Source organism: Oryctolagus cuniculus, chromosome 3 (genome assembly GCF_964237555.1).
Source record: "Oryctolagus cuniculus chromosome 3, mOryCun1.1, whole genome shotgun sequence".
Lineage (NCBI taxonomy): Eukaryota > Metazoa > Chordata > Mammalia > Lagomorpha > Leporidae > Oryctolagus > Oryctolagus cuniculus.
Window position 1 is genome coordinate 152,290,651 of NC_091434.1, and position 14,693 is coordinate 152,305,343.

The following is a 14,693-nucleotide window of genomic DNA, read 5'->3' on the forward strand; positions in this document are numbered from 1 at the left end:
TTTCCTTGGTCTGCAGTGACTTCTCAAAAGTTCAGTCCAGCCAGCTTTTCTCAGCCCTCGTCCTGCCTCATCTTTCTGAAGCATTTTCTGTATCCACCACCCCTTCCTTCTTGAAATTTCCTCTTCCTTTGTCTTCCTGGACACTGCGCCATCTGCTTTGTCTCCTGCTCTCACTGTGTTTTCTTTATCCTTGTGCTGCTTCTGTTTCTCTCACCTGCTTGGTGTAGCTGTTCCTTATGAGTCTTGGCTTCCAGGGTCAGCCTCCCTCAATAACTGCAAGCATTCCAGCGACAAACAACTCTGCCCCCTCTCTACCTGTGTATCAGCAGCAGCACAAACTTACCATGCTCAGAATCAGATTCTTTCCTGCCATGTTGGCATGTCTCATTTCCTGATTTCTGATGATGGCATCACCATTGTACAGTTTACCTTACTGTCTTTTCAGTGTACCCTCCTTCAAGTATTGACAAAAGCATGCATTATGTAACAACCACCATCAGGACAGACAAGAGTTCCTTCATCTCAGAACCTTGCCTTGTGTCCTTTGTCATCACCTCTCCCTGTCCCCAGGATCTGCAAATCTCTGATGTTTTCTGCCTCTATAGTTTTATTTTTTTGAGAACATTATGTAAATGGAATCATACAGTTACCTTTTGAGCTTGTGTCTTTTCACTTAATGTTTTGAGAGTTGTCTGTGTTGTATTGGTATTATTAATGTATCAGTCCTTTCTCAAGTTTGACTACTTTAGGTATCCAACCTAGTTAGAATCACACAGCCTTCCTGTGGCTGGTTTGTATCACTTAGTGTAATGTTCTCAAGGTGTATCCATGTTGTAGCATATGACAAAGCTTTCTTTTTTTAAATTCTAAATAATATATCATTGTATGTATGTACCACATTTTCTTTATTTATTTGCCTGTCAGTGGATATTTAGGGTTCTTTCACTTCGTGGCTATTGTGAGTAGTGCTGAAATGAACATGGGTATGAAGATTCCTTTGAGATCATGTTTCCAGTTCTTTTGGCTAAATACCCAGAAGAAGGATTGCTGGGCCATGATTTATATTTTAAATATTTTAAGGAAACTTCATACTGTTTTCCACAGTTGAATGGCTCTTTCCTTTTATTTCTGAGTAGTAGTCCATTGTATAGCTGGACCACATTTTATATATCCGTTCACCAGTTGAAGGACATTTGAGGTCTTGGTGATTTTAGGCAATTAATTATATGTAACTATAAATGCTGTGACATTTGCTTAAAAGTTTGTAGATCAAAAATAATTTTTATTTTGGTTTTGTTAAATACCTAGAATTAAGACTCTAAAATATGTGTATGTTCACCTTTATCAGAAATTGCCCTCTTTTCCAAAATCTCTCTATCATTTTATATCCCTACTAACAATCCATACGCGTTCTAGTTGTTGAGGATCCTCATCAGCACTTGTTATGGTCAGTTTTCAAGGGTTTTGCCCTTCTATTAGGTTGTAGTGATATCTTATTTTCTTCTTAGTCTTTGTTTCTCTAATGATTAATGACATTGAGCACCTTTTCCTGTGCTTGTTTGCCATCTCTGTGTCTCCTTCAGTGAAGTGTCTACTCAGGTCGTTTGCCTATTTTTTTTAGGTTTCAGAATTGATTTTCAGGCTTTTTAAATTGTTATGTGTTTGATTATATTTGAAAGGCAGAGAGAAAAACAGACAGAACTCATTCATCTACTTATACCTGCCCAAATACCTGCAGTAGCTTGAGCCCAGCCAATCTGAAGCCAGGAGCCTTGAACTCCATCAGGGTTTCCCATGTGGGTGGCAAGGACTCAACTACTTGAGCCATCACCTGTGCTGCCTCTCAGGGTCTGCATTAGCAGGAAGCTGGAGTCAGAAGTGGAGCTGGGACTCCAACCCAGACACTCTGAGATGGGATGCATGTGTATCAATTGACATAGCACCCGTACCAAACACCCATCTCCAGACTTTATTATTATTACTATTGAGTTTTTAGGGTTTTTTATGCATTCTGGACACATATATATGTATTATCAGATACATGGTTTTGCAAATACATTTTTCTACTCTGTGGATTGCCTTTTCTTTTTCTAATGTCTTTACAAGAGCAAGTGTTTTTAATTTCATTGAAAATTTAATCAGTTTACCAGTTGATGAGGTTTTATCAATATATCCTTTTTTCTCTTTTATCAATTCTGGTTTGTATTTATCTTCTCAACTTACCTACTCTTGAATGATACATTTTCTAGTCTCCACCCCTTACTTATCTTGGCAGTGACCCCTTCTGTCACTTTGTACAACTTTTTCCAACCATCTCTGACATCTCATTGCTGCTCTGGTCCTCACCTTGGCTAAAGATGGGCAGAGAGTCTTCAGATGAGCTCATTGCTCAGACATCCCAAATTACTGGCCAGTGCCACACAGTACACATGAATGACAGAGCTCCCTTGCCTTGAAAGTAAAAGCGACCTGCTGCTGTTATTGCTAGTGCACACTCACGGTCTGCCTCTCTCCCCCACTGTACCCACATCTTTCCCCTCAGCCCCACACATATCCCAGCTTCTCTCTTGCTGGTCAGGGTCATTCTCTTTCATGCCTCCTCCTCCCACAGTGCTGTCAGTCACAAGCGCTTTTATGGGAGTTTGGGATGCAGACTGGACAGTGTTTTTCTTAGAAACAGCCTCCCTCCCCCCGACCCAGTGCCAGGAGTCCCACAGCTCTCCTCTGGGACTTGGTTACTACCCAATCTTAGAACTCCTTGCAAATGTTCTCACCTCTTCCCTCTTGTTTAAGGAGTTCATCTCCAAACTTACGGGTAGCCTAGGCTATCAGTGAGAGAGACTTGATCAGAACTTCACTGCCTTCTCAGAACTTTGGTTTCTCTATCTTTAAAACATCTATGAAACCAGTTACATTTCAGAGTTGTTATAAGGATGAAGTAAGATAATATTTTTAAAGGGTATGACTCCCATGCATGCCTTGTTATATGACAGATAGTCTTCTCCCTCCCTGATTCGGGAGTATAACCTCATAGGCTCCTGTGCTGCATGTGTTACTGTTCTGATTCAGAGGCCTCCTAAGTGGCCCCTGTATTGTGGATCACCATGTTCTTTTGTCTCCTGCATACAGAGTATTTATAGATGTAGTCTCCAGGAGCACCAAGTCAAGTCCTGTCACTTTCAGTTTAACCTACCTGCAACATTTAGAAACCTCCACCGCATAGACATATTTCAACTTTATCTCTAGTCCTCATGCAGTGGGACCTGTAGTGCTCACAGTTCAACAAAAACACATGTGTCCTCTTGCCCTTGGGGTCACTTCCTCCATCTGGAGCACTCTTTCTGTCTGCATGCTCCACGTGCCCAGAAAACACATTCCCCTGCTCCTCCAAGACCCGCCTTCTTGTCACTCTTCCTGAAGCCTTTCTCAGCACCTCACTGTTTTCTCTTTGACTTTTCCCTGTGTCAGAGTCACTATCTGTGTAACATCTTTCTGCACAATACTCTTTTTTTAAGATTTATTTTATTTATTTGAAAGAGTTCAGCGTTACAGAGAGAGGTAGAGACAGGGAGAAAGGTCTTCGATCCGCTGGTTCACTCCCCAGATGGCTGCAATGGCCGGAGCTGCGCCGATCCGAAGCCAGGAGCCAGGAGCCAGAAGCCAGAAGCTTCCTCCGGGTCTCCCATCCTCTACTGCTATCCCAGGCCAGAGCATAGAGCTGGATCAGAAGTGGAGCAGCCGGGACTAGAACCGGCACTCACATGGGATGCCGGCGCCTCAGGCCAGGGTGTAAACCCACTGCGCCATAGTACCAGCCCCACAATACTCTTTTTTTAAAAAATTTATTTATTTATTTGAAAGAGTTACGGAGAGGCAGAGGCAGAGAGAGAGAGGTCTTCCATGTGCTGGTTCACTCCCCAGATGGCCACAACCGCTGGAGCTGCGCCAATCAAAAGCCAAGAGTTTTTTCTTGATCTCCCATGAAGGTACAAGGGCGCAAAGACTTGGGCTATCTTCTTCTGTTTTCCCAGACCATAGCAGAGAACTGGATAGGAAGTAGAGCAGCTGGGACTTGAGCCAGTACTCATATGGGATGCCAGTACTGCAGGTGGTGGCATTACCCACTATGCCACAGCGCCAGCCCCTGCACGATACTCTTACACTTGTTCAAGCAGCCCTGGACCTGTTCAGTAACTTGGGCAGTAACCTAATTGTACATGATCAAAGTTCAATAAATACTCATTAGATAGAATTTAATGCTTTGAAGGTTAACCCAGTGACAAGTGAATCACAAGGTTTTCAGGCTATGGCAGCCTTTGAAGGGCTGAATTAGATAGCAAAGTTATCTAGCACCCTCCCCCACCCCCAGGGGGTGGAGGGGAAGGTTTTGTGGTCTGTGATTGGATCAAGCCAGTCCAAGGCCTTAAAGGGTTCTTGCACTTGGGCAAAAAGGAAAGAGCCATTAGCAGAAATTTGTATCAGCAACTCCCATCTCTACCTATCTTCTTTCTTTCGGTCACAGTTTATTGTCCTTGCAGAGTATTACACTACCCTTGCCTCTTAATGTTATAATTTCCTGTTCCACCTGTCTAGTGTGGATTCTCTTTCTTCTCCAAGCTTCCTTTTCTTTCTTTCTCTTTTTTTTGGGGGGAGGGGGAGGCTTCATCTCTTCCCCCATGTACTTCTTTGCCTTGGAGTAGCCTGAGAGTGTTGCCAAGCAGGAACTGACTTCCTGGGTCCTCTGCACAGGGGCACCAGCACATGGGGCTTACTCTCCTTGTGTCAGTCTCACCTTGGCATGTGTCCAGGGAGAGATAATATTTCTGTCTCATCCAGAATGCTTGAGATCAAGAAAATGCATATTTAGTGAAGTTCAGTAAACCCAGCAAGACCCAAGGGTCAAGAACTGTTAAATGTTTGTCCCAGTGTGAATTCAGATGTATTAACGAATGTCTAGCAAGTCACGTAACCTCTCCGTGTCCTTGTGGTCTTGCTATCAAGTGCTCGTGCAGCTGGTTTATATTAATCTAGGACTTCAACATTTCCAAATCACGGTTCTGCTGAAATTAGTGTTCAATAGGGGCCTTGTTGTCCAGCAGTTTTATTATTTATGGTTTTTTTTTTATTTTTTTTTTATTTTTTTTTTATTTTTGACAGGCAGAGTGGACAGTGAGAGAGAGAGACAGAGAGAGAAAGGTCTTCCTTTGCCGTTGGTTCACCCTCCAATGGCCGCCGCTGCAGCCGGCGCACCGCGCTGATCCGATGGCAGGAGCCAGGATCCAGGTGCTTTTCCTGGTCTCCCATGGGGTGCAGGGCCCAAGCACCTGGGCCATCCTCCACTGCACTCCCTGGCCATAGCAGAGAGCTGGCCTGGAAGAGGGGCAACCGGGACAGAATCCGGCGCCCCGACCGGGACTAGAACCCGGTGTGCCGGCGCCGCAAGGTGGAGGATTAGCCTATTGAGCCATGGCGCCGGCCTATTTATGGTTTTTACTAACACTGATTTAGATCTTCTCTTTTAACACATTTAGATTAGATAGGGTTACATTTCTTAAAAGAGTGTTTACATTCACTTTGAAATCTCACATATTTAAATTCTGGAAGGTGTCCTTTATCTTCTACTACTACCAATCTAAGAATGTAGTAAAGCTATGGGAAGAGAAAAGGAGAGAAGTGTGTCAGTGCTTTGATCATACAAGGGAAAAGTTGGAAACTATACTAACTCAAGGAAATCCTAACCGTCATGTACATCCAGCTGTTCTTTTTGAAAACTTTACATTTATTTATCATCTAACCTTATCCAATCCAATTATCCCTGAAAGCTACAGCTTAATAATCGCCCTTAAGGAAACTTCTGTCTCAAGCAGCAGTCGTATTGAGTATGTTAAGCCAGCTTTCATTACCAGCCCTGCTGATCTCCATTTGGATTTGAGTGGTCACACACTTCTCTCATCTGGATTCTCTTCTTCCTCATTTGACTAGTGGTCCTTCGGCGTGCTCCTGTGGGAGCTGATGACAAGAGGAGCCCCACCTTACCCTGATGTGAACACCTTTGACATAACCGTGTACCTGCTGCAAGGCAGGAGACTCCTGCAACCCGAATACTGCCCAGATGCCTTGTAAGTAGGAATTCTGACAGGATCCTCTGTCCCTTTTATAGTCTTGACTCTCACAGACATGCTTGCCTCCTTGGGGACCTCTCACAGCATTTCCTTCCGAAACAGGTACGAAGTGATGCTAAAGTGCTGGCACCCGAAAGCCGAAATGCGCCCGTCCTTCTCAGAACTGGTCTCCAGGATATCCACGATCTTCTCTACTTTCATTGGGGAGCACTATGTCCACGTGAATGCGACTTACGTGAACGTGAAATGTGTGGCTCCCTATCCTTCTCTGTTGTCATCGCAGGATAGCGTGGATGGCACAGTGGACACGTGATGCCTGGATACCGCACAGTCCTATCCAAGCAACAGTCGTACTTTCTCCAACAGTTCTCACTGCCTGGCCTTTGAAGGGTCATCCAACATTTTTTAGCTTTTTGATTTTTGAATTTTGCCAAAATTGCACCATGAGAGGACCTTGTATTCTTACTTGCATTTCTGGGCCATAAGGATTTCTCATCTGACAGAGCATCAGAACCAGAGGCTTGGTCCGCCAGACCAGTGACCAACAGCAGCCCTGTAGTTAGGATCACACTCCTATCCCACTGGAGTCCAACCCCTGAGTTCTGAATTGAATGTTTTAAAAATCAGAGGCCCACCTGGTTTTCTGTGGGGAACTACTATGCATTCGAGGGCTCCTGGGTCACAGAAAATTCAGAAGAAGTGGTAATGTTCAGGACACTTGTACAGCCCAGGAGTCTACACCTCGTTTAGAATTTCCTCATTTCCAAGAACTTTTACCTGCTGTACGGTCACTAGCATTTCTCCTTACTGATGCTGTCATTCGCCTATTAGGCAAACATTCCCTTTTAAACTTTTGTACACACATTCTTTTTGTTGGAGGACTATCTGGAGGCAAAGACTTTCATCAGAGTTTCAAAATAGCATGACATGGGGACATTTATATGTTGTACATAGATGTCATAAAGAATATCTTCATAAAATAGCCTAATCACAGGGAAGTACTTAGTTGTCATTTAGAAATCAACTGTTTGAGGGGCCGGCACTGTGGCATAGCGGGTAGAGCCGCCACCTGCAGTGCCAGCATCCCATATGGTGCTGGTTCAAGACCCCACTGCTCCACTTCCAATCCAGCTCCCTGCTGTGGCTTGGGAAAGCAGTAGAAGATGGCCCAAGTCGTTGGGCCCCTGCACCTGCGTAGGAGATCCAGAAGAAGCTCCTGACTCCTGGCTTCAGATCAGCTCAGCTCAGCTCAGCTCCAGCTGTTACAGCCATCTGAGGAGTGAACTAGCAGATGGAAGATATTCTCATTCTCTCTCTCCCTCTCCCTCTCTCTCTTTCTCCCTGTATCTGTCTCTATCTCTATCTCTGTCTCTCTCTCTCTCTCTCTCTCTCTCTCTCTGCCTCTGCCTCTGCCTTTCTGTAGCTCTGCCTTTCAAATAAATAAATAAACTTTTTTTAAAAAATCAACTGAGAAAGCTCATGTTCTGATCTAATGAATGTGGACATTTAGATGTTTTGTAATTTCTTAAATGATGACTCAAAACAAGTCATTTGTGGTGATAAATATCTTCAAAGATAATTCCACGTGTATTTAAAGCAAAATACATCCAAGGAAGAGGTTCATTGGCTCCCATCAAAACTCCTTATGTAAAGCAAACAGTGGATAGACTAGAAATACCTGGCCTCCTACTCAGGTGGCAGCTTCTCACCTCACAGATTGAAAACAAGACATCCCGTTTTGTAATAGGACATGTTTTGTCTTAAGGAAAACATATCTTAGAAACAAACAAAAATAATTGAAAATTCTAGCCATTTTACCTGGATGAATATTTACTCTAAGCAAGACTATTGTGGCATTTTGTCCTGTGGAATTTTGTGCTTACTACTGTATAGTGCATGTGGCATAGGTTACTCCTAACTGGTTTTGTCCATGTAAACATTGAAAGTATTATATTTTTATAAAAATGTTTATTTTTAATGATATAAGAAAAATTTTGCTAGGCCACAAAAATACTGCACTGTGAACATTTCAGAGAAGGTATGTCAGACTCAGATTAATAATCTCATGGTTTTCAATGGCTGTAAATAGTGATAAGGAAATGTACTGATTGCCAGTACACCCCACCCTTATTACATCACCAGGACTTGAAGCCAAGGGTTAACATAGCAAGCTACAAAGAGGGTGTGTTATGCTGAAACCCAATAGTTGAGTTTGGCTGTTGTTGCAGGAAAATGATTGCAACCAAAAGTTCTTTGACAATGGTGGGAAGACACAAGGAGTTATACTGCAGAGATATTTCACTTCTGATGTTACTATTTCATAAATGTAAAGAATCATGCTCATGCACAGGGCATTGTAAACGTTGGATGTCAACATAGGGAAATCCACTCTGCAGAAAGAAGTATCTCTCCCAAGGTGGAGAGCATGGATGCACCAGGAGCCAAAAGAACTTGTGGAAGCCACCCACCAGTGGAACTGCACCCTGTACATACTTGCTTGAGAAAACTGCAATGTGAAAATCATGTTTGCTATTTATCAACTTGTCCTTAGGTTAATGTGTTTGGACAGATCTTGGAAGTAAGTGACTCTTCCGAACTAGATGTTTGTCACTGCCTATACTTGCAGTTGAGCTGAATGGTACTTTGTATTGTTAATAGTTGTTGTCCTGATAAATCTTATGATTAAAATAAAGTAATGTAACATCTTGTGTACTGAGAGTTTGTTATTGCTAGTCATACTTCATTACCTACATCATTTACATAATGACAGAGTAAGCCAACGACAGATTTCTCCTGGATCCATCAAGCTTCTCCATTTCTGAGAGCTTTAGTCAACACAAGGCATAGGCAATGGTTAATAATACCTGAATCCTTGAATCTTAGGAAGCCACTCTCTTTCTAAGGGTGATTTGCACTTAGGTTTCAAATTACCTGCATTCTTCTGACAATCTTTCAACTTCCACATCACCTGGTTCCTATGTTAGCATCCTGTTCTCTGGCACCTGTGTATGGACACAAGGTGTGTCTTTGGGCCAGTATATATAACCAGGGACCTGCTATCCCATGCTTGGCAGAGACACATACTGAGATGGCAGTTGGAGAGGTCAGAGATTGGCTTTCTTGCCCCCTCAAAACTACCCTTTTCACCTGCCCAGCTACCCATCTTTCAGGAGCTCCCAGTTGGCAGAAAACCTTCAGGTTATCTCCGTGTGTGTGTGTGTCATGGTAAAATAATTCAAAGGTGATGCTCAGTCATATAGGAATGGTGTAGCACTTTGAAGAAATGTGATTTTTAAAAGAACCCAAGATTAAACCGATGTCTAATAAATACAGCAGGGGTTTATTCTTTCCTGAGAAAAAACCCAACCCCTGTACGTAGCCAGACTTCCTCTAAGCCACACGATGCATTTCCACAGGAAGTTCAGTCAGACTGTGTGCCCCATAAGGATAAGAACCTGTCGTATTGAAATCCCTAATATCTGGCACTTAGTAAAGCCTCAAATAATTGCTGAACTGAAACAACATTTTCTTATCCTCACTCAATCTCTTTAAACCACCTCAGAGACAAGTATTGCCTGTGTAGCTCTCGTGTTTGGTGAGCACTGACATGGGTTGGGATAGAAGGACTTAGCTCTTGGCAAAGCTTTGTGTGATGCTCTGAATTCTTAATTACCACAGAATTTTTCATTCTGTAATTGCTGTAGACACTACTTACATTTTTATTCCTTGACCTATTATGGCAGATTTCATCCTTTAGCATGAAGAAGAGATATTAAACCTATAAAAATATATCAGATGTCTGAGTGCTGACATCTCATATTGTTAATCTAACAATTTAGTTCAGGAAACAAGTTGGCATTATATAGGAAATTGACTTGTATTTTTTCAAAGATATATTTATTTATTTGAAAGGCAGAATTATATAGAATGAGGGAGAGACAGGTATCTTCCATCTGCTAGTTTACTCCCCAAATGGCTGCAACAGACAAGGCCAGGCCAGGCCAAAACCAGGAGTCAGCAGCTTTCATCCAGGTCTCCTTTGTGGGTGCAGAGGCCCAAGTACCCGGGCCATCTTCAGCTGCTTTCCCAGGTGCATTAGCAGGGAACTGGATTGGAAGTGGAGCAACTGGGACTTTAAATCAGCACCCATATGGGTTGCCTGCATTGCCACAATGCCAGCCCCTGATTTACATTGTTTTTTCTTTGAGTCAACAGATATTCATTAAGCACCTTTGTCAGGAATACAGTGAGGTAATGGGGATATAAAAATAAACAGTCCCTCCTGTCCCAAGGAATTTAATAGAGGAGACCAAAAATTTTATACTTAGTGAATATTAGAACAATACATTCCTTAGATCTGTAAAATGTCAGAGAGACATTACAGCTCTGCATTGGCCAGTGTTGCGGCATAGTGGGTAAAGCTGCCCACCTGCAACAACAGCGTCCCATATGGACACTAGTCCAAGTCCCAGCTGCTCCACTCCGATCCAGCTCCCTGCTGATGTTCCTGCCTCCATGTGGGATACTGGGATGGAGTTCTTGGCTCCTGGTTTCAGCCTGGCCCAGCCATTGTAGCCATTTGGGAACTGAACCAGCAGATGGAAGATCTCTCTCACTCTCTTCTGTAATTTTGCCTTTCAAATAATTAAATAAATCTTTGTAAACGAAGAGAAAAAGAAAAATATAGGCTCTTGGGCAAATAGACCAAGCCTTGACTCAGTGTGGGCAACACACTGAACTCTAATCCTGTTTCCTCACTTGTTACGTAGGCATTCCTGCTTGCCTCAAAGTTATTTCAGAACTAAACACAAGTGTGTGAAGGCTACTAGCACAGCCTGGTTACTTAGTGATTGTAATATTCTTATCTTCACCTTGGGCAGTAAAAGCCCATGTAAATAAAGGTAGCCTGTGATTGGCTGAAAGAGAAATTAGGCCTTTACAGATGTCTCAACTCAAATCCTTACCCTACTCTTCACCTCACACTTGGATTATGCAGTACACAGCCATGATTCTTCTTTAGCCTTGAGCTTGGATAAGATAGAGTGGGAGAAGAGAAGAGTGACAAGACAGAAGCACCCTGCCCCTGAGTGCAAGATACCTGAAGGATACCTCCGTCCCTTTCTCTGAACTCCCTGCTGTTCCTTGGATCACTTCTGCAACAAGTGGTTTCCTTTGTTCTTGGTTAACATTCAGGCCTGTAATACACAGCACACAGGGAAGAGAGCAGTCTAAATTGCAGGATGTTGTGTGAAGATGCAATGATAAGGGTCGCTTTCTTAGTATCATGTCTAGAGAGTTTTATGATGCTTTACTTAATGATTATTCAATTTGGGGAAAAGTAGAATAAGTACAAGATTGTTTTAGTTTTATGATGTGTTTGAAAGATAAGGAATGCTTCATGGACAGTTTCATCTATCCAGATGACCAAATACAACTCATTTTTGTGGCACCATAGACAGTTTCAGGACATAGATGGGTATGCAGACATTATTCCCCAAGGGAAGAAATGCTTCTTGCTGCTTTTTCTGCTTCATGCTTGATATTTTCTTCAGGACTGTCTCAATTCCCTATCTATCACAACACTAGAAAGAGTGTCAGTCATAAACTAATGAAATATTTCAGTTGGTGAATGGAAGGTAATAAAATAGAGCCTTGCCCAAACTGTCCTTTGCAGTAAATTACACCAGAGGTCTCGATTACATCAGCCAAACGTATTGATCACAATGCTGAGAGGTTTATAACTACTCTTGACTTACTGTGTGACCTGGAGCAGAAATCCAAGAAAATCACAAGAGCATCTCTTTGGTTAAGAGAGAGAGAGAGAGAGAGAGAGAGAGAGAGAGAGAGAGAGAGAGAGGAAGAGAAAGAAAAGAAGGGAGGGAGGGAAAGGAAGGAAGGGAAAAGAAAGAAGGGAGGGAAAGAAAAAATGCTAAAGACCCCATCATTTGTACATTGCTATCCAACTAATGCTGTGTTGGAGTCAAAGCAAATCCACATGTCTGACGATCACATAGAAGGAGTCTGTCCGCTCCCTTTTCTCCAGTGGATGTTTCTGAGTTACTCTGATTAATGTGTTTTCCTTGTTATCAATTAAAATATATAGATTTTTAAATGCTAATATGTATTCACATTCAATTAGCATTCAAATATCTCCCAATCTATTATTACTATTATCAAAATCATTATTATTAATTAGTAAAGAATTAGAGTTCCCCACATAGACCAATTTAGAATAAGGTTCAAGGGGCCAGCATTCTAGTGCAGTAGGTGAAGCCTCTGCCTGCAGCACCAGCATTCATATGGGTTTGTGTCCCAGCTGCTCCTCTTCTGTTCCAGCTCTCTGCTATGGCCTGGGAAAGCAGTGGAGGATGGCCCAAGTGCTTGGGCTCCTGCAGCCGTGTGGGAAACCAGGAAAAAGCTCCTGGCACCTGGCTTTGGATTGGCCCAGCTCTGGTTGTTGTGACCATTTAGGGAGTGAACCCAGCAGGTGGAAGACCTCACCCCACCCCTTTTTCTCTGTCTCTCCCTCTGTCTGTAACTCTGTCTCAAATAAATAAATTTGTTTTTTAAAAAAAGAATAAAGTTCAAGTCCTATTCTCCTGAGCAATTAAACCTTACCTGGTCAAGCATTCTGAAAATCAGGTAGCATTAAAAGAAGGAATTCTGAAATGAAAATGACATGTTTAGGCTGCATCAACAGAAAATTCTAATGTGAATGCTATAAACTTGCAATTTAATATTAACCCACATTAAAATAATAATGAATTTTTATCCCATTCTTGAAGCACTTTGTCTTGATGCGTTCCTATCTTCACATGAGTCCAGGCGGGCAGAAACATCCGCTAATCCTTAGACCTCTGGAGTGGAACGACAAAAATGCGTAAAATCTTCCCAGGCCAAAAGAGATCAACTTTAAAAATCTTTGGCATCCAAACATGTCAGAACAGTTTTTCACTGGCTCCCTAAACAATTTGTGTGCCTCATTTGTGGTCCATGGACTCTGTAATATCAGTTCCTATTTTTATTGGGTAGCCCGGAATGTATAAACACCGTATTTCATCTACCTTTCCTAGTTACCATTTTCACAGTTGTTTTTATGAAGTCTCTTCTCTCCGTCTCTGTTTCTGAGTGTTGGGACGTGTAGCAGACTCTGCCAGCTGAAGCCCTCACGTTGATGTTTGCCACTGGGTTCTGTGACATCTGCTCTTTCCATTAGAGTCAAGCTGGGCTTTCCTTCTATAGAACTGTGACTAAACAACCACCATACTCATCAGCAGCAACAATTCTCGTAAACAAGAAATGCCAAATTGAGAGCCTTTGTGAAATCCTGCCCCAGGAGACCACCCTGCAGTCACGTGACCCCCAGGTCATTTCAGAAGTCCCAGTCAAGAGAAATTACAAGAGAAACTCAAGTACTCTCTCGTCATCCTGCTGCAAATCTGTTTCTGATTTTTGTTAAACTGTGAGTATTAAACAGGATGCAAACTACCTTTGTTAGCCGAAGGGTCTGTGGAATCACCTTGGTGGGAAAGCAGCAAATCACTATCACTAAGATACTAAAAACCATGTTTTTAGAAAACATCCAATGTTAAAAATAATGCAAGTGTTTTTTCTGAAAATGAACTTAATTAATAAAAATAATATTGATAATGATCTCATCCCAGGACATGTCACAGGAATTAATGACTGTGTGAAAGCTAATTGGCTAAGGTAATGCTCTGAGGAATTAGTCTTGCTTAATGAAATGCTGTTAGTTTAGTAAACGAAAACTTAAAATGACAGTAAAAGTCTGGGCTGCCACCATCAAGCCAGTTGATTCACAGGAGGAAAAGCTAACACAAAAATGTGTCATGTGCTGCTCTCTGTCAATGCATCTGTGATTCAAAAAATGCAAATCCTTTATACATTTGTCTTTCCTATGTTTCTCTTCTCTGTTTACTGCAAGAATGTGTTTCCTTACGGACTGTTCTACTGATAGAGAATTAACCTGTTGTGCAACTTCCTCTAGCACAGGCACATCAATTTCCTAAAATGATGCTTTCAATCATCTCATTTCAAACACCATGGTCTGAGGAGAGTGGAATCCTCCCGGAGGGCTCTAGAGGAAGGTCTCCAAATTATGTGAGGCTTAGATATCACTGCACCAGCGTTTTACCCCAGGAATATCCTCACATTCATTTTATTTATTTATTTATTGACAGGCAGAGTGAGAGTGGACAGTGAGAGAGACAGAGAGAAAGGTCTTCCTTTGCCGTTGGTTCACTCCCCAATGGCCACTGCGGCTGGCGCACCGAGCTGATCTGAAGCCAGGAGCCAGGTGCTTCTCCTGGTCTCCCATGCGGGTGCAGGGCCCAAGGACTTGGGCCATTTCCACTGCCTTCCTGGGCCACAGCAGAGAGCTGGCCTGGAAGAGGAGCAACCGAGACAGAATCCAGCGCCCTGACCGGGACTAGAACCCAGGGTGCCGGCAGCACAGGCAGAGGATTAGCCTAGTGAGCCGCGGCGCCAGCCACATATCCTCACATTTTTAAAAAGATTTATTTATGTATTTGAAAGAGTTACAGAGTTTCA

At 42.6% G+C, this 14,693-nt stretch overlaps 1 protein-coding gene across 2 annotated transcripts in view; it reads left to right on the forward strand.

Annotated features, from left to right (window-relative positions):
* Window positions 1–8,831, forward strand: part of MET (MET proto-oncogene, receptor tyrosine kinase) — a 124,994-nt gene extending 116,163 nt beyond the window's left edge. Inside the window, exons 21-22 of one of the 2 annotated variants that reach the window (XM_051847986.2) lie at window positions 5,983–6,119; window positions 6,225–8,830. In XM_051847986.2, the coding sequence (XP_051703946.2) occupies window positions 5,983–6,119; window positions 6,225–6,435 (348 nt within the window). In that variant the 3' untranslated portion in view covers window positions 6,436–8,830. 2 annotated transcript variants of the gene reach the window in all.
* The last annotated feature ends 5,862 nt before the right edge of the window (window positions 8,832–14,693 follow it).